The following is a 19,462-nucleotide window of genomic DNA, read 5'->3' on the forward strand; positions in this document are numbered from 1 at the left end:
TTTTTTTTTTTTTTTTTTTTTTTTTTTTTTTTTTTTTTTTTTTTTTTTTTTTTTTTTTTTTTTTTTTTTTTTTTTTTTTTTTTTGTGATTTTGATTTGCCAACTATAATTAATAGTAGGGTATTATATTTATTGAATTACTCTTGCTGAATTTTTATATATTTTTAAATAAATCTCACTATTTTTAATAGGATTTCTAATAAAACTAAAATTTTAATTTTATAAACTTTCAAAATGTTCTCATATTATTTGACACGTTTAAAAAAATTTGAGCTCTATTGATACAATATTCAAAGTTACACTTAATAAATAGTGTTAGGAACCACGATTCTCTATGATGACTTTATGATATTGTTCACTTTGAGCCTTGTATTAATGGAGATAGTGTTCGTACTTATAAACTCATGATCAACCCCCCTTAATTAACTGATGTAAGACTCTCTCCCGACAATCCTCCCCTCGAACAAAGTACGACATAGAGTCTCCCTCCCTTGAGGCCTATGGAACCCTTGAACAATCGCCCCTTAATTGAGGTTCGACTCCTTCTCTAGAGCCCTCGAACGAACAAAGTACACCATTTGTTTGACACTTTAGTCACTTTTGACTAAACCTTGGAGGCTCACAACTGATTTTGTTGATATGATAAAGTTAAGAACATGACTCTGATACCATGTTAGGAACCATGACTCTACACAATGGGATAATATTTTCCACTTCAAGCATAAACTCTTGTGATTTTGCTTTTGGTTTCCCCAACCTTCGTACCAATAATGATAAACCCATGATGAAATTTTTCTCCCAACAATGTGGAATTCCTCTCCCAACAATTTACCATCAAATTTCATCTGGGGAGACTATTAATCTTCAACTCATTGTTTAACATATTTGCCTCAAGAATTGCCTCCTCTCGACAGAAGCATCAAACAACAAGTCAACTTCATATTTTTCCAAAATAGAACATGTTCCTCGTGAGGATTCTTGGGTGGATTGTGAGATCCCACATCAATTAGAGAAGAAAACGAAATATTTTTTTTCATAAAAGTGTGGAAACCTCTCCCTAGAAGGCGCATTTTAAAACCGTGAGGTTAACGACGATACATAACAAGCTAAAGCGAACAATATCTGCTAGTGGTAGGCTTGGGCTGTTACAAAAGGTTCGTGATTCTTAACATAGTATTAGAGTCATGCTCTTCACTTAGTCGTATCAATATAATTCTCAAATGTCAAATAAATAAGTTGTGAGCCTAAAAGGTGTAGTAAAAAAATGACTCAACAAATGATGTACTTTGTTCGAGGGCTTTACAGAAAGGAGTCGAGCCTCAATTAAGGGGAGGTTGTTTGAGGGCTCTATAGGCCTCGAGGGAGGCTCTATGGTGTAGTTTGTTCGAGGGGAGGATTGTTGGGAGAGAAGTCCCACATCGGTTAATTAAAGAATTGATAATGGATTTATAAGTAAATATATATGGTACGAGGTCTTTTGGAAAAATCAAAAGTAAACTCATGAGAGCTTATATTCAAGGTGTACAGTGGGAGTACGTGGTTCCTAATATGGTATCAAATTGCTATACCTTAACTGAGATATATATAAATTCAAAAAAATGAATGCGACCAATAAATTGTAAATTTTAGAATTAATTAAAATTTTCAAACATTGTTCACAACGACAACCTCATCCGAGCATTTAGAATGTTTTTTAGGGACCAAAATCCGAACCAACCATGCAACAGAGTTCACAATCTTAGCAATTCCTATGGCTACGATTATGTAGTACAGGCACCAATTAGCAACCTCCGCCGGACCCAATTCCGTCGACGTCAACCACTTTATTTCCGCCACAACCACCAGCGCGTCTGCCTCATCTCTCAATCGCCACCACCACACCCCACCCAAGCTCACTGCGGTCGCCGCCGTCTCAAACCACCTCTCCTTTCGAGATTCCCCAAATACGGTGTCGTCCACCACCGGCTTCACCACCGCCCTTGTCCAGTGCACCACCGCCTCATGCAGCCCAAAGAAGAACAACAACCTCCTCCACAGACCACCCTCGACGTGGCCTGCCGCTGCGCTGTTGAGGCCGCTTGATAAGCTTCCCTCGATCCCGACGCCGACACATACCTGTTGTTGTTCAAAATGTTAGGAACAGAGACAGAAAACTAAGAAAAATCTGAAGAATTTGAAAAAATCTCTCCAATTGGCTATTATACATCATACATAAAGCTGAATTGATTAAAATATTATATATAAATTATCATATTTATGTTAGGAATCACGTGATATTATTTATTTGAGTATAAACTTTCATGACTTTATTTTAGATTTCTCCCAAACAACTCGTATAAGAAATTTATTTTTCACTTATAAACTCATGATCAAACTCCTTAATTAATCGATATGAGACTCCCTCCCAACGATTCTCCCCTCAAACAAAATACACTATAGAGCCTCCCCGAAAGTCTATGTAGCTCTCAAATAGTCTCCTCTTAATTGAGACTCGACACCTATGTTGTTCTCGAATAGTTTCTCCCCTTAATCGAGATTCGACTCCTTTCTCTGGAGCCCTTAAACAAAGTAAACCCTTTGTTCGACACCTAACTCACTTTTGACTACTCCGTCGAATCTCATAACTTATTTGTTCGACACTTAAAGGATTTTATTAATATGGCTAAGGGTGTTGGATGAAAGTCCCACGTCGACTACTTTAGGGAATGTTCATGGGTTTATAATAAAAAAAATATTTCCTTCATTGGTATGAGACATTTTGGGGAAGCACAAAGCAAAGTCATGAGAGCTTATGCTCAAAGTGAACAATATCATACTATTGTGGAAAGTCGTGTTCCTCTAACAAAGCGCACGACTTTGATACTATATTAGTAATCACGAACCTCCACAATAATATGATATTGTCCACATTGAGCACAAGCTCTAATGATTTTTACGTTGGGATTCTCAAGAGACCTCGTTCAATAGAGGTCTATTTGTTAATTAACCAATATGAGACTCTTTCTAAATAATTTTGAACGGTTTGGACTAAAAAAAAATCAATGTTTTGACGTACCTGAAGAGTGCAGAGGAAAATCCATGTAGTGTAAAGACGGGGTTGGGAGAGAGGGGCAGGCAGTTTGGTCGGAAGAGCAGATTTTCCGGTGAGGGAGTGGAGGAGGGCGGAGACGACAACGAAAGAAACAAGAAGGATAAGAAGGGGGGAGGTTACATAGAGGATAAGAGAGAGCAACAGGGGCGGAAGCAACGGCAGGCCGGCGAGATAGAGGGCGGAAGAGAGGCGAGCGAGGAGGAGGAGCGAGAGGGGAAGCAAGAGGGCAAGAAGGTTGACGGCCAACAGATGAAACAAAAACCAAGGTCTTAGAATTTCCATGGCGTCTTTTTCGAACCAAAATGGACCATAAAACTCTTGTTTTATTTTTATTTTTATAAGGAAACCTTTTTTTTTTTTTTTTTTTTGAGAAAAAGAATTTCATTGGTGTATAAATAAATAAATAAATAAGCAGAAAAATTCAATGTTTATAAATATCTAAGTTGGTGTGTTTTGGAATAATCTTGTAATCAAATCATAAAGTGGATGCCACGTCTACAGTTTTTTTGGATGATGAGTTGACTCAGACTTGGTCAAACCATTATATATATATATATATATATATATATATTCATATTATAAAAAATAACACAAAGTTGAGGAATATGTGATTGCATGTTTCAATTTTATAATATAATAAGCAACATTACATGTATATTATTATGATTACATGTTTATTAATATTTAGCAAATATACCTAAATCGGTTAATTTATAATACATTCAAAAGGGTCTAAAAATTTCTTCTCCTTGGATTTTGTCTTTTACTATTTCTTTGTAGATGATTATAAATTTAAACCTTATTATTATTATTATTATATTCATTTATTAAATTCAAAATTTTAATTAGATGTTTGAGTGAAGTTTTATTACCCTATTTAGAATTTCTAAAACAAAATACAAAATTAAGATTTTAACTGACGATCGCATCTAAATTAAATGGATACTAAGAAAAAATATCTAAAAAAACCTTAAAAAAAAAAATTGCAACGACGATCCTATTCACTAAAAAATATATTTTTTACCAAACAAATTTGTAGCGGAACAAAAGATAGTGTTTTAAAATAAATTTGATTAGAACAAAATTTGGTAAAAGTTGTTATTTATAAGTCAGTAGGAAGCCTATATTAAAGTTAATTCGAGCTTCCCAAAACTCTAATTAAAAAGGTTTAATCTTTTGTAAACTAACCCATTATTTGGGTGACCACAAAATTAGAAGTTTTAGCCACACTATAATTCTTTTATTTTAGATTAAATTTATTTTCATATTTTCTTTTTCTAGATTTATATATGTGACCTCTTGCATAATGAATCTTTGGGCCTATTTGGCCCATGAACTTATTCTTTCTTGTAGCAAAATAAATAGTTCAATCTAAATAACAATTTTTTTTTTTTTTTTTTTATAACCTAACTTCCGTTCATGAACCTGTCAGATTCATTTGATTCATCTCTTATACATTGGTATTACTGTGTTTATATAAAAGTTTGTCTAGAATTCGTTATGAGATATTGAGTGAGTACCATTTTGTATTTGTCCGGAGGTCATTAGGAGAAATTTTGTAAATGAAACTTTGTAGTGGGACAACTTGAGAGATACAATTGTTCACACAATAAGCTGCTTGATATTTCATCCAATTTTGTTGCAATGAATTAAATAGGCTTTATGGGCCAGTTTTAGTATAGATTGTCGGCTCGTTTTGATTCATTACGTGTCATCATCTGTTTCACATTTTGGTTTAAAACCATGAGGCTGACAACGATACATAATAGTCAAAAGTAGACAATATTGGTTGACGGTAGATTTGGGTACAAGAAACATTCCTTATAACGTTTTAAAATTGTAAGACCAACCGCAATATGTAACGAGTCAAAATGAGCGAACAATATGTGCTAACGGTGGGACTTGGACTGTTACAAAAAGCCTCCTCTCTTCATTGGTCTCGTCCATGGGAGGGAAGAATAAATTTATTAGGGATTAACACATATTTTAGTTTGTAATTAAGCTTTAAATTGAATATCGTGCTCTATAATAATGCTTTAATGTTCTCACTTACTGTCTTTTTAATAGCCATGGAAGATGAGGAGAGAAAGGCAAAGGAAAAGATAAGGGAGTGCTTGGAAGAACCTATCTGTTCTTCATGGTCTAGTAAGCTCGTAAATTTGTCAGGAAAAGACAAGTCAAAAATAGCATGTACAGTAGATAATTAACCTCTCAAAACAACTAAAAAATAGAGGTTAAGTTGTAAACTTTGTTTGGATCACCGACCCAAGTACTGAACTCTATTTGAATTGTTCGGTTCACCAACCCAACAAAACCCAACAAACCAAAAACATCGGCTTGGTCTAAAAGAATTTTTCAATCCAACCCAACCCAATGTATATACACCCTACCCAAATACCAGAACTATATTCATGAAAACTCTGAATATAACTTATATTCGTGAAAACTCCAATAATTCAGAATTAGGAACGTTTTTGTTATGAAAACTCTTAATCTTCAATTATTAAATTCTTCATATCTATGTGATTCTAATCTCAAGGAATGCTAAGAAAAGACATTTTGGTTCATAGTACCAAAACAATCTAAACTACTTTTGGAGGAAGCAGTAAAATAATGTTTTCCTCAATCTTTCACTTCAAACACACTCAAGAACATCATCAATAATGAGTAATAATGCCTATTTCAACCCCAAATTTCTCAAGAAACATGTCCATAATGCAACAACTCCATTGAAAAAAAACTCTAAAATATCAGAAACAACCAATTTCCCAGATAAGAACCACCGCCATGCAACGTATAGGGAAAGCTATCGAATGCATTGGAAATTCATTGAAACCTAATGCACATTAATCCACAATCAAGACAGTGACTACATAATAATGCAGCCTTTTTGTAGGGTCGGCGGCATCTTTTCACAATATTCAATAAATATTGCCAAGTGTTAGGCCAACATCATTCTTGTCATCCCACCCAACCAGAGGGGGCATGGAAGCCATGTCGTTAATGGTCAAAATCTTCTTAAACTAAAAGATGGTTTTCGCTTATAAATCTACAAGATGAACTAATCTGTTGAACCTGGCAAGTCTTTGGTGGCAGATGCAGCTGCTGAAGGTTTGAAAGCTTTGAGGGGATTCATTATAACTCCATCTATAAGTCCATATTCTTTAGCTTCTTGAGCGCTCATGAAGAAATCGCGATCAGTATCCTGGTTAATCTTATCAAGACTTTGACCAGTATGGTAGGAAAGATACCCGTTAAGATTTGCCTTATGATGCAACACTTCATTTGCCTGACATGCAAGTTTCAGTTTAGGGACTAGGTTGAAAATGTATGAAATTAACGTGGATGAAATCATATTCTACTAATTTAAAGCAATAGCACATTTATAGTACAATCGTTGATCTAAGAGCAATCTAAACTCTCCTGCCAAAAACTTTTTCAAGGTGGACATGAAAATTTTCATTTTCTTGAAGGTTTGGAAAATGATACCCATTGCAACATTGCCAGAAATTGTTGTTCGAGACGGAGGGTAAAAAATGTTTGGAAAAAATTCTCCAGTAGCACAAGTTGGAGGCTGATAAATTTTGGGCGACAAGACATTTGTGAGGTGTGAGTAACAAGTGATGCTAATTGAATTTTCTTAGCTTAAACAGACTGAAACAACCCAACAAGCATAGGTTGGAGTTTCAAACCCAAAGGCTTAAATTTTAGCACATTTTCTAACAACCGAATGTTGTAGAGTTAAGCAGTTGTCCGTGAGGTTAGCATCCTTATCTCATTAATCTCTCTACGCACTCTTCTCACACTTATCTCACCTTTAACACATTTCTCTTATTACTTTATATCTCTCTATACACACTGACTAATCTTTATCTCACCTTTAACACATTTCTCTAATTACGTACACACTCTGACTAATCTTTTCTAACACATACATAACGGTTAGCAGATATTATCCTCTTTGGACTTTCTTTTTTGGGCTTCCCCTCAAGATTTTTAAAACGCGTCTGCTAGAGAGAGATTTACATACACTTATAAAGAATGTTTCGTTTTCCTCACCAACCGATGTGAAATCTCACAATCAACCCCTCTTTGGGGCCTAGCGTCCTCGCTGGCATTCATTCCCTTCTCCAATCGATATGGGACCCCCCAAATCCACTCCTATAGGGCCCAGCATCCTTGCTGGCACACTGACTCGTGTCTCTCGGGACTCAACCTCCTAGCTGGCACATCGCCTAGTATCTAGCTTTGATACCATTTGTAGTGGCCCAAGCCCACCGCTAGTAGATATTGTCCTCTTTGGACTTTCTCTTTCGGACTTCCCCTCAAAGTTTTTAAAACGCTTCTGCAAGAGGGGGTTTTCACACCCTTAAAAAGAATGTTTCGTTCTCCTCCCCACCAATTTGGGATCTCACACATAATCTCATTAATTTCTCCCCCATAGAAGTCCTCTCCGTAGCTCCTCTACATATATGCCTTTTCTCAATAACTTTTACCTACACTTTTTTCCTATGTTCTTTATCCACACATTTTTCTTCTGTTAATCTCTCTTTACACACTCCTTCACAATTATTTATTTACCCACACTTTATCTATAAATGCTTTCTCGCTCAACATTTTCTCTCTTTTTTTTTTCCTTTTTTTTTTTTTTGAGTTTTGTTGTTTTCCTCAGTAACTTGTCAATCCTAGAATCTTTTTTTAAGCAAATATTAATCTTTTACACAAGAAGATTAAAAAGATTAGATGAAAAGCCCCTTTGAAATATTGGAACCAACCAACGAATTGACTATTATAAGCTTTTCTAATTTCGCAAGTACCAAAAAAAACTTTTTTTTTTTTTTCCTTTTTAACAAATGCTTCTTTCATATAATCTCCCCAACTCACCCTCAAAGCTCTACCATGAAGTACCTTAATAATAGAATGCAACCAAAGGAAGTAACAAAAACCATAGAAACGTAGAATTTGATCAATATATTACTGACCATCCAAGAGGATATATAAGGATACCTGAATATCAATGTCAGACTGTCCACCCTGAGCACCACCAAGCGGCTGATGGATCATTATCCTTGAATTTGGCAAGCTGTATCTTTTTCCTTCATAAGTAAACGAGAAGGTGCAGACTTAATACGCAATATACGTCATTTATTTTAAAAGTGAAAAACATTTCATTCAAAAAGCTACAAAAATAAAATTTAAAAGATGAATAACACGAAAAAACTTGCACCTTTAGTTCCAGCGCTAAGCAGGAAAGCTCCCATACTGCATAATAGAATAAACAGAAAACCCATTGTAAGAACAAACTATCACTTCAAAAATGAAAGGGAGAAATTATAGAAAACAGCTCTAGGTTAGGAAACCTCCTCCTAGTCATTCATGCTTCCCCTTTTTATCCATCCTAACCTATTGATACAATTGCACGAGAAAAGTTGAGTCCATGATACATGCATCACGGCGAACTTTGAAGCACTGTAAAGATATTTTTTTGCCAGTTTGGTCTTTAAAAAATATGTGTGCCATTCTAAAACACCAGGTTTTGAGCCTACCAACACCGCTTGGACCAGCTCGAGCATTACCTCATTGAAGTACTACAGGTACGTGCAATAATGAAATAAGGTCAAACTAAAACTAAAACATTTGGACTGGCCTAAGTTGATCAATTTTGATTTATCTGCCTCCCTGTTGGGAAGATAATAATGAAGGCTCCAGCCTTTAGAATACACCCTTTTTAATACTATGACTATTAATTTAATTTTTAAAGATATAATGAATTGGAAGCAATATTATCATTAGCAAATAAATGATATTGATGCTGGTCTAATACCCCAAGCACGTCATATTATTATGAATTACCAACCATGTACTTGTTTTCCAAGTTTTTATTTATTTATAAACTGTGACCTTTAATTTTTCAGCCTTCAATACTATCTATTGCTGTATCAATGCATATAATTGATGTTTAATTATTGTATTATGTTCTTAAAATAGTGTTGTATAACTTAAATAAGTTTATTATAAAGTTACACAAAAAAAATCTTACAATATTTTTATGTTTTCGTGATATCCGTGATCTTTTTCCAAAATATCCATCGATATTCAGATAGCCGTCAATATATCCATAAATCTGAATTTCATCGATAATGATATCAACATTGATATTTTAAATCTTGACAGGAAAAGATGATTGGAACCAAGTGAAAGTTATCTGCCACTATTTTCGATAATAATTCTTCCCAAAGACAATTCAGCAATGACACACTCAATTGTAAATGACACTTGTGGAAATAAAAGGAGAAAAGCAGATTAAAAAGCTTTAAAAAGTAGTGATCTGATGGATCTTGTACCTGGCTGCGAGTCCCACGCAGACAGTAGAGACATCGGGTCTAATATGCATCATAGTGTCAAAAATGGCCATACCTACATAGATCCAAGTAATCATTAGTTAGAAGACAAAGCCAGTTCCAATTTCTAACAGATCAAACAATCGTGGAAATGGTTTTCCAATTTCAACATTACCAGCTGTAACTGATCCACCAGGGGAATTTACATACATTACAATATCCTGTTATACATACCAAAAGTACTAGGTTAATCAATTAGTTATGTAGAAAACAAGATGAACTATACATGATCTACTTCCTTAAAATGAATTGATAACAAAAAAGAGAACCTTATTGGGATTAACAGCATCAAGGTATAGAAGTTGAGCGACAATGATATTTGCCATATCATCATCAACGGCTCCCCCACAACGAATAATTCTCTAGTCCATAAGTAAACAAAAGTATCAAACGAACGTGATAACAACCTATAAGTGCTACACCAAACCCGGTTCAAGGAAATAAATATTGCAGACCTACACCCTTACATATTGAAAAAGCTGGCCTATAACACTTTGGAAGCGTTCCTGCACCATTGGAGGAGGACCTTGCCCTTGCGCATAAGCATCATCCCTGTGAATCATGCAGAATATGATTTCAAAATCCATTAAGAAGCATTTCAATAACTGATAATGACTGTAGCTTTCTTTGGCCCCAAAAAAACGAATGGGGAGCTCCAAGTTAATCAATCTATGCACCTTATAGACCAAATGCCTTGGCGACAATTCCTACCCAGTGATGAAAACTCGCCTGAGTAGATGGCTTTGACTAGAGAATTCCTGAGGTTTCTTCTACCACCAACTATTTTTCCTAGTTTCCTGCAAATAGTGGATACTACAATCAAAGATGATAGATAAACAAGAGAAGACTAGGCTTATGCAACAGAAAATAGGATATCGACAGCAAAAAGGTTTAAATACAAAACCAAACTCTCCCAGTCTCGTCATCCATAAAAAATCACCTAGGCGTGTTCTTGGCACTAGTAATCTCCAAATACCCAAACTCCATCTGGACATTGAAACCCTTCCATTTCAAAATCAAACTAAAAAATACACCAATTCAGACAATCCATTGCAATGTCATCAAAGAGCCCACCCATTCATAATATTTGACATTCAAAAACATCCAATTCAAGGGAATTACCCTAATAGCACCAACATTGCATCGAAACACAAAAATAAACGAAAACCACCCAGAAGAGGTACCTCGAATGAAAAGGCAGAACAGGAAGAAAGAGCTTGTGGGACTCGGGAGAGGAGCTAGAATTCGGAACTGAAACGAGGGAGTTTAATCGGAAAGACGAGGCAGACGTGTAGGCGAAAGTATGGGCCATTTTCGGAGCTAAAGGTTCCAACAAAATCTCAGCGCAAAGCAATAGAGGAAGAAGAAATTATGGAGAATTAGCGTCCGGCGTGAGTTGGGAGCAACGTCCGAAGAGGTCTTATCCGCTGGAAGAAGCGAACGACGGTGAAGATAGAGAAGAAGAAGAAGAAGATGGGTCGAGCAAGTAATTTGATGGCAGCGACCCCTGTGAATATCTCCTTCAGGGACTCCACAGATAGCCACTTCACAATCACGCCCCGAGCCCGACATGTCGTGGGCTGCAACCCATATTTTGGATATGGATCTTATGGGCCGGGCTTTTCGTTTTGTATGAGCCCAATTGATCCAATATAGTGACTTTTTGACACCTCCTTTATTAATCATTTTATTTTTTGTTTTCTATTTTTAATTATGTTGCAAGTCTTTTTTTTTATCTTTCTTTAAAATATTATAAAATTGAATTTAGTTATTTATTTTGAGAATTAAAACTCAAATAAATGAGGAGAGTTTTTATCTTCTTATCAAAAAGGGAAAAAAATGAGTTTCCTAAATTAAAAAATGTGAGCTTTTTATTCACTTAAATATACTCAATTGGTCTAAATTATTAATAATCAAGTACATATTAAAACAGTAAAAATAAAATATGTATTCGTTTGGATAAAAAATCAATTTAAAACTAACAATATAACCCATATTCTTCAAATTTTGCAACATCTTAAATTTATAAATGTTCAATTAATATATATATTTGATTCAAACACGGTGGGTCTGTTGATTCAGATGCTGTTGGTCAGACACAACACACAGCTGCTCTCGTTGGTTCAAACACCGTGGGTTGTATACAACACAACGTTGTCTGTTGGTTCAAACACCGTATCCTATGTGATAGGGACAGAGAAAGAGGACAAAAATGGATGATGAGGGGTCGCCAATAGGTAGATTAGTTAAATATTTATACATTTAGATTATTATTATTATTATTATTATATGATAGCGTGATTACCAACATGCCAATGAATCACTACAAAATTTATTCCATCAATTCATGAGAGAATGAATCATCATCATCATGCTTAGTTAATCAAATCTTCCCCAAATGAACACGATGGGTTGAAGAACAACAACAACAACGACGAAGGAAGAGGAGGCAGAGTCCATTGAATCAATCAATCATCTTCTCCAACTAGATCGATCGATCCTTTCGGTCACAGAAGCAATTTGGAAATTGCCAAGCAGTTACTGGCGTACTTGTTCATTTTGATACTAAGATGGTCCAATGGAGAATCCACTCCCATCTCCACGAAAGTATCATCGCAAGTCACCAGATCCGTCAATACCGCCGTCAGTGCGCTCTCCATTCTACCAACGTCATTCACGTCGATCGCTTCCGTTGCGGTCCGTAGATCCTCAATCGCCATATCGAAATTCTCCAGGCAAGTATCGTAGCACGAGTCTTCGGCTTTCGTTGAACCAGATTCTTTGTCCAGTTTTTTCAATACCGCAATTGCGTTCTCCACCTCTTTAATCGATTGCTCAATTTCCGTTTTCAGTGCAGAAACAGGATTCACCGTGGATTCATGGATGCTAGACGAAATCGAGGATTGACACAGTTTTGGATTGCTCGTCACATCGCAGATCTGCACCAGTTCGATCGGCTCCCTCGACGATCCCGATTTCGAACTCGATTTGCCCTCGGACTTCTGCGTTCGTTTTCGAGCTACAGACTGCGAAATGTAAACCGGCGGGGTGCTTGGCGTAGGAAGTGGAATAGTAGGGGATTGAAAGAGGGAGATGTTTCGGGGAACGCAAATGGCTATGGCGGGGGAGGAGAAAAGAGAGGAGAGGGCGAGGAGGAGGTGGAGGTGGAGGTGGAGGTGGAAGACATTGTTGATGAGCTCCATTTTTGTTCTGCTGCTGTTCTCTTCCTCCGGCGAAGAAGAAGATGACAAAATTGTAGGGGAAAGGGGCGGTGGAGAGGCGGCTATGGAGGGCATCTACGGCGGATTTGGGCTCTGTAGAAGAAGGGAACAATAGCCATTACAATTGAATCAAGCAACTGCTACAAATAGGTAATCCTCTCCCCGTTCTGAAATTTCTGCTTGCATCTTCACCACAATTTCTTTACGTCTCTTTTTACTATTTATAACATTCACATTCAAATTTAGAAATTTATTGTTGACTTGGTGTATATATCCCTTCTTTCTAATCTCAATGCCCTAAACAATGCTCAATATTACTTAAATTATATATCATACCAAATTTGGTCATACTACAGGTTGAGTAGCCTCAAAACCTGTGTATCTGAGCCATCTTTACCAATCGAGTCTTATCATAGAGATGCAAATGTTCGTTGTTAGGGGAGCAGGGAGCTTGCAAGTAGTGGAGTTGGGTGATGCATGTTACATGAACACAACTCTTATGATATTGTCCACTTTGAGAATAAGCTTTCATGGCTTTGCTTTAGGCTTTCCCAATAAGCCTTATTCCAATGGAGAAAGTATTTTTTGATTATAAACTAAAGAGGATTATTCCCTAACCAACAATGCATACCCGAAATGAAAAGAAAAAGTCCTTGTGGTACCTAAATCAAATTTTAGACGTCGTTATTTATGGTCAGTAAATTCCTTGGAATGAAGAGTAGAGGCATCATATATAGTGAGCTAAGGTTTGACATACAATATTTAATCTATCTTTATAAACTAGTTAATTGAGAATATTAATATTTTATCATGTTCGTTTGCGACTCAATTTTAATCGTAAGTGTATTATACATTTTTATCGGTGAGAGCTAGTCCTCTGATTTGCTTGGGTGATATGATTTTTATCGACGATTCAATAGATCTATCATTTTGAAAATTTGATCAAATATGGACTACACATATTTTTATTATTCACTTATTCTCAAATTAGAATATTAGAAAAGTATATATGTAATTACTTTAGTGTTTATTTTAAGACTTGAACCATAGTTACGAATAATTTGTTTTAAGACTTGAACCATAGTTACGAATAATTTGTGAACGATTGACTTGCATATAATGAATAGATCTGTAAACACAACTTTTCTGCCATGTATAAAAGGGAAAGATGTTGAATAATGAATAAAAATTAAATAAATAAATAATTTAATTAATTAATTTTGTTATAATCTATGTCTGATATTTCAAATTAACATTTAATATTATTTTATATATAAATAGAGAAAACATATATATATTGTATTTAATAAATTAAATATATTAAAAATATATATTTATATTAGGATATGACCAATTGTCACGCTCAGAGTGATAGAACACTAAAAAAACATTAGAGGAAAGAGTAAATTAAAAGCTAATTAAAAGAGGAAGAATCAGAAGCAAAAATGATCCAGGGGCATTCCCCCATTAAACAAAGCTACAAGAACACATATTTACATAATCTATGCATCACATTGAGAACAAGCAACACTGCCATGGGAAAATTGAAATTAACACCCTTCCCTCCCCCCTGCCTTCTCCTACCAATCACCATTACAAAGGAGGCAGAGGGAGAGAGAGAGAGATGGTGGGGGATTCTACCAATTCATGTGAGATTCCTAGTTACCTTTCTTTCAAGACTTTCATCGTCCCTCGTGAAGATCTTCGGAGAAAATTGCTGTCCGAGATACATTGTCGTTGTCAAAAGTGCTTAAACCAGAATAAGGTCCAGAAGAGAACACTGAAGAGGATCCATCGGACTCAAAAGTTGTCGACGACTGTCTAAGATTGGTTCGGTTGTTGGAGGATGGTGCCACCATGGAGTCTTGGTATTCTGTCACACGCTGCACCATTTTAAGAGACTGTACAACTTCGCCCATTGTCGGACGTTGGCCAGCCTCAGGAGCGACGCAGGCTGCAGCAATGGTACACACCCGCACAAAATCTTCCTTTGGATACTTTCCTCCAAGTCGTGGATCAGCAAGTTCTTCCAACCGTTCCTTGTCTCTCAAAATCGGCCTTGCCTGAAATGAATAGAACCCACGCATCTTAGCTTCCAACAATACACTAATTTTGCAAAGATTAAACCAGAAAGACACAGCAGCAAGCACATTTATCAAAATATCAAATGATGATAAGAATGAGAATTGCTCCAAGAAAACGCACCCACGTGACCAGGTTCTCTTGTCCTGATGGTTGTGACATATCTACAGGTTTCCTTCCGGTAAGCAACTCGAGAAGTACAACTCCGTAGCTATAAACGTCACTTTTAATAAGTAGATGGCCAGTCATTGCATACTCGGGGGCGACGTACCTGAGAGGGAACTATATTCCATCAAAATCCCAAGATTCAATTTACAAGAATTGACTACTTTGAGAGGTGGAATGAGACAAACCCAAATGTGCCCATCACACGAGTAGAAAGGTAATTAGCTCTGCCTTCCGGTGCTTGTTTAGCAAGACCGAAGTCGGCAACTTTGGCATGGAAGTTGTTCTCGAGCAATATATTCGATGCCTTAAAGTCTCGGTGTATCACACACGGTTGTGAGTCTTCGTGAAGGTAAGCAAGCCCTCGAGCAGCATCCAGTGCAATCTTCATCCTGGTGTCCCAATCCAAAGGACAATTAACACCCAAAGGACCTGGGAAAAAACATAAACTTGCCGACATGTTGTAAACAAATATTTTAAACTCAATATAAATTGCCTTCATTCAAAGGATCATCAAATACTAGTCCGCTCAGAAGAAAGAGAGAGTGGTTACCATGGAGCCAGGCCTCCAAGCTTCCATTTGGAACAAGTTCATAGCATAGCAGGTTTTGTGAAGAGTCGCGGTTACAGTAGTAGCCAACGAGTTTGATGAGATTTCGATGATGCAACCGGCTAAGCATCTCAACCTCAACCAAAAACTCCTTGTCGCCTTGTTGCCCACCACTTGAAAGCCTCTTGATTGCAACGGCTGTGCCATCACTTAAGACACCCTTATAAACCCTGCCAAAACCACCCTCCCCCAGTATGCTTGCTGCTTCAAAGTTATGAGTTGCTTCTTTAAGCTCTTCATAAGTTAGAAATCTCATACTAGATGGATGAGAGAAAGATCCTACCCCTGGCGCTTTGTCCTCGACCCTTGATTTTTCTGAGGTGTAAGAAGAATGGATGAATATACAGTTGACATAGAAAGTAAAAAGAAATGACATCAGAAGTTTATAGAAATTGTAGAAACGATGATATCAACGATGTCGCATTGAATAGAATTCAGAACCATTTATTAGTTTTATGAGGATTGAGAAGCAAAATTCTTACATAATGTTGTGAAAACCACAACTTAACTCATTTACGCTCATGTTGTACGACCAGTGCTTCATAAGATCTTAAATTTTACCTCCTATTTGGCAATTCTTACTAACCTTATTGCCATGAAATCTAGTGGATAATATGAGCCTTGTACTATGTTCCATACTTCATCACAAAATGAAGTAAGCTTTAAGTGTCTGTGGGTTCGAGGTGGCGACGGAGATATTCTTCAAAAGCTAGGTATAAACTATACAGAGGAAAGAAATTAAGGACAAAGTCGTTTAAAATTTTACACATGTACCTGGTACTAATGGAGGTGCTTCAGTTTTCCCACGATGAGATTTGCATAAACAAATTATCAACACAAATAGAATGGCAAGGAACAGAAAACCAGCGCCAATACCAAGAAGTGTCAGATTAGAATGGTGTCCTTTACTAGGAGAACTGAGTGATGTTGAGGCTGGAAAATGATATGCTGGAGCTTCTATTGGTGATGCAGAAGCTAGAGGAGCTGTAGAACAAATGAAAATATAATAACATAATAACTTGAAAGTGACTGCAAATACTCACATCAGCTACAACCTAAGGGCTTAATAGAATGAAACAGCAAAAAGATTAATATCCTCAAAAGCAACAGCTGCAAGCAGAGGGTACACTAATCCCTCAATTATTCATACATTACTTTTTTTTTTTTTTTAATAAGTATTCATACATTACTAATTTATAGCCTTTCTGTACTACAATGACATTGAGAGCAGTTTTTTTATAGCCTGGATTTGAATTAAGAGCTGTTGATGAATTTTCATTTTGAACAGCATAATCGTTCGGGTTCAAGAGATTAAGTAAAAAATATCGGCTTCCTCTGGAGTGCATTTAAAGATACATACTTAAAACATGAAACATACACATCTAGGTAGTCTCCCAAAAAACACAGAGTGCACAGTTCTAATTCTCCATCAACAATATAGTTCACTGCAAACCAAATTCTATATAAGTTGCAAATTACCAAAAACAAAATGTTCTATAAAAGCTAGAGCTAAGGTAAGAATACCATTAGCAGCATGCACGGTTAAATAATTGATCGAAATATTAGATGTACCTTCAGAAGGAGGCGGAGGCTTAAACCAGGTAATATTGAGAAGACTGTAATCACCAACCTGTGTCGGGTCTAGACGAACCTTGTGCATTATAAGTGAAGAGTTTATTGCAGTCACATCAACTGCAGAAAAGCTGATCCCAGAGTGGGGAGTAATGTCCATTGAGATATTTAACCTCGATAAACTAAGTACATAAAAGTTTATCAGCTCAATCTGAGAGACTTGTAAACGAAGTTCCGAAGCCAACTCTTCGAGAAAAAGTTTCCAATTAGGATTCTGTGATACATTCAAGAGGAGGAGATCGATTTTTAGGGGATAGACACAATGGCAGTCATCACCGCTTCCTCGCTTCTGCACCATGTCAGGTTTGCAACAGTCTGCTAAATGATGAATAAAACCAGGAGCATGCCTCAAATAAGTGTGATCATCAACAAATAAAATTAATCAAAGTAGCTCATTTTTAATTCAAAGACAATTGCAATAAAGAAAATATCAGAAAACAAGTCAGAAATAAAATCCAGTATACGACTTACCTGCTGCATTAGGGGAAAGTGGTGGCTGAGGTAAGCCAGAGGGAATAGCGCCAGCACTGGACTGTATGGGAGCAATGTTTTCAAGGCTACCACCAGGAGGAGCTGATCCACTCTTCATCAGTGGTTTTGAAAAACTTGAACTTGTGGGTGGGTGACCAGAAGTGATAAGAGGCCCATAATAAGGAGGAGACGCTGGTGCTAGTCCAGCTATTGGCGTGCTCTGTGGTGACATATATTTTCGGTGGTGGGGTTGGTGAAGAGGCAATTTTGCAGGTAGAGGCATAGCACGGGTAGCGGGTGCAACCGAAGGTCCTGGTAGTACATCGGGGACATCGGCATTGGTTATGGAAATCACAAACCACAGTAAAATGAACTGCTTCACCAACCGGCAAGAGACCTGTTCCAATATACCTGCATTATAACCTCCAAATCAAGGTTTCGTATACTGAAAATATGTATCGACGTAAATAGTTCTGTGTTCCCATCTATGTATGCTACCTTAGCCTCCTAAAGAGGCTTGGAAAGGTTACTAAAGATAGTACGGGCATACTAAAATTCTCTTCGATCCCACAAAGGCGTGTTTCAAATAGCTCACAGATTTACCAGAAGGGGCAGATTCATGGAAAAGATTTCAAAATTTATATAAAAGGGTTAGGATTTTTAGGTTGTAACTCTTTAACTTTTTCCAAAATTATCAACATAATGGAAATAATATATATAGTTGAAAATGTATAAATAATATAGTTGAAATAACCTTTTCTATGAAATTATTCACCCCTAAATTCCAGGAGAAGTTTCAGCACCATAATCCACACATCTATACCAAAATATTTCTGTAGAACACTCGATCAATATTTACCACTTGAATGGGATAAGATAAACGATTACAAGAGTTCGCCAAGTTATAGAAATGGATATCCAGAGTCGAAAGCACCAATCAAAGTTAAGCAAAGAAGGTGTCGGCAAGCTTGGTATCACAACGTTAGTTCAAGCAAATGTGAAAGCCAGACAGATCATTAATCAAGCATGGCAACTGAAGTAGAGTTGAATCAATTGCACATCACCAATTTCCTTAAATTCCTTCTAGAGTCATTTTTCATCCAAATCCCACCGACGTTTTTCCATAGCTTAACAAATCACATAAGATTCAAAATCCCAATCTCCTCTTCACCTTTACCGAATTCCAATCTTCACATTGACAACAATCAAATGTCACAAGGAAAGAGCACTGAAACACCATCAAACCGAGATAAAACACGCAGAGAAAAGGCTAAAAGAAACATACCCGCGGTGATGGAAGCCGCAGGCACCGACATCACCGACACGTCAGATCTATTAGATTTGGATCAAAACGCCGAAGAAACCATTCCTGAAATGAGCGTGGGCGGGAAGCAAGAACAGAGACGATACAAAAGCGAACTGCAAATGGCTCTTTCCAACAAAGAACAATGACCAAAGCAGTGTAGTAACATCACCGAAAAAGGGAATCGAAATGGAACACAAGAAAAGCAGAAGCTATTAGTGAATGAACTGATGAAGGAATCACAGAGTGAAACTGGAAAGACGATGAGGGATTTATGGGAACTTCTTCTTCCTCTTCTTCTTCTTCTTCTTCTTCTTCTTCTTCTTCTGCCCTGACAAAGTGACTGGAGACTGAAGAAACACTCAGGGAGAAGCTATTTGGGGGGAAGCTTGTGCTCTCTCTCTCTCTCTCTTTCTTTGTTTTTGGATTTTTTAGGGGTTTTTGCAGAGAAAAAGAATTGAGAGGTTTGATTTGTTCGATGATTTGG

General features: G+C 36.7%; 4 protein-coding genes across 5 annotated transcripts; all 4 read right to left on the reverse strand.

Moving 5' to 3' along the window:
• Positions 1–1,608: 1,608 nt before the first annotated feature.
• On the reverse strand, positions 1,609–3,376 carry LOC111482002. Its single transcript, XM_023127628.1, has 2 exons — positions 3,055–3,376; positions 1,609–2,114 (listed from the first exon to the last, which is right to left on the reverse strand). The coding sequence occupies exons 1-2, from the start codon at positions 3,370–3,372 to the stop codon at positions 1,644–1,646; spliced, it is 789 nt and encodes a 262-aa protein (XP_022983396.1). The 5' UTR covers positions 3,373–3,376; the 3' UTR covers positions 1,609–1,643.
• A 2,423-nt stretch (positions 3,377–5,799) lies between these two features.
• Positions 5,800–11,002, reverse strand: LOC111482106 (ATP-dependent Clp protease proteolytic subunit 5, chloroplastic-like). The gene is made up of 9 exons (XM_023127767.1): positions 10,676–11,002; positions 10,169–10,288; positions 9,959–10,043; positions 9,761–9,853; positions 9,607–9,652; positions 9,435–9,507; positions 8,318–8,352; positions 8,098–8,186; positions 5,800–6,379 (listed from the first exon to the last, which is right to left on the reverse strand). Exons 1-9 carry the CDS (start codon positions 10,801–10,803, stop codon positions 6,152–6,154), a joined length of 897 nt encoding a protein of 298 aa, XP_022983535.1. The 5' UTR covers positions 10,804–11,002; the 3' UTR covers positions 5,800–6,151.
• Positions 11,003–11,801: 799 nt separating this feature from the next.
• Positions 11,802–12,841, reverse strand: LOC111482436. Its single transcript, XM_023128207.1, has one exon. The coding sequence runs from the start codon at positions 12,785–12,787 to the stop codon at positions 11,999–12,001; it is 789 nt and encodes a 262-aa protein (XP_022983975.1). The 5' UTR covers positions 12,788–12,841; the 3' UTR covers positions 11,802–11,998.
• Positions 12,842–14,141: 1,300 nt separating this feature from the next.
• On the reverse strand, positions 14,142–19,462 carry LOC111482432 (receptor-like serine/threonine-protein kinase ALE2). 2 transcript variants are annotated; one of them, XM_023128202.1, is made up of 8 exons: positions 18,958–19,462; positions 17,673–18,083; positions 17,142–17,516; positions 16,344–16,553; positions 15,513–15,884; positions 15,148–15,391; positions 14,918–15,065; positions 14,142–14,775 (listed from the first exon to the last, which is right to left on the reverse strand). In XM_023128202.1, exons 1-8 carry the CDS (start codon positions 18,986–18,988, stop codon positions 14,395–14,397), a joined length of 2,172 nt encoding a protein of 723 aa, XP_022983970.1. In that variant the 5' UTR covers positions 18,989–19,462; the 3' UTR covers positions 14,142–14,394. The 2 variants fall into 2 exon arrangements, with proteins under 2 accessions (XP_022983970.1, XP_022983969.1); XM_023128201.1 differs by having other exon boundaries at positions 17,142–17,519.

This window comes from Cucurbita maxima, unplaced genomic scaffold (assembly GCF_002738345.1).
Source record: "Cucurbita maxima cultivar Rimu unplaced genomic scaffold, Cmax_1.0 Cma_Scf00007, whole genome shotgun sequence".
NCBI classification, from domain to species: domain Eukaryota; kingdom Viridiplantae; phylum Streptophyta; class Magnoliopsida; order Cucurbitales; family Cucurbitaceae; genus Cucurbita; species Cucurbita maxima.

What these genes read in the sequence shown, in the direction of transcription:
- LOC111482436 (XM_023128207.1), bottom strand. Translation starts at nt 12,787, where the DNA reads ATGCCCTCCATAGCCGCCTCTCCACCGCCCCTTTCCCCTACAATTTTG.
- LOC111482432 (XM_023128201.1), bottom strand. Translation starts at nt 18,988, where the DNA reads ATGTCGGTGCCTGCGGCTTCCATCACCGCGG. An exon ending in ACTTTCCCCTAATGCAGCAG is followed by an intron (nt 17,520 to 17,672) that starts GTAAGTCGTATA and finishes TTCATCATTTAG; the next exon opens with CAGACTGTTGCAAACCTGAC. An exon ending in AAGAGAACCTGGTCACGTGG is followed by an intron (nt 14,776 to 14,917) that starts GTGCGTTTTCTT and finishes TATTCATTTCAG; the next exon opens with GCAAGGCCGATTTTGAGAGA.
- LOC111482106 (XM_023127767.1), bottom strand. Translation starts at nt 10,803, where the DNA reads ATGGCCCATACTTTCGCCTACACGTCTGCCTCGTCTTTCCGATTAAAC. An exon ending in TAGGCCAGCTTTTTCAATAT is followed by an intron (nt 9,854 to 9,958) that starts GTAAGGGTGTAG and finishes CTTATGGACTAG; the next exon opens with AGAATTATTCGTTGTGGGGG. An exon ending in GCTTAGCGCTGGAACTAAAG is followed by an intron (nt 8,187 to 8,317) that starts GTGCAAGTTTTT and finishes TTACTTATGAAG; the next exon opens with GAAAAAGATACAGCTTGCCA.
- LOC111482002 (XM_023127628.1), bottom strand. Translation starts at nt 3,372, where the DNA reads ATGGAAATTCTAAGACCTTGGTTTTTGTTTCATCTGTTGGCCGTCAAC. An exon ending in TTTTCCTCTGCACTCTTCAG is followed by an intron (nt 2,115 to 3,054) that starts GTACGTCAAAAC and finishes GAACAACAACAG; the next exon opens with GTATGTGTCGGCGTCGGGAT.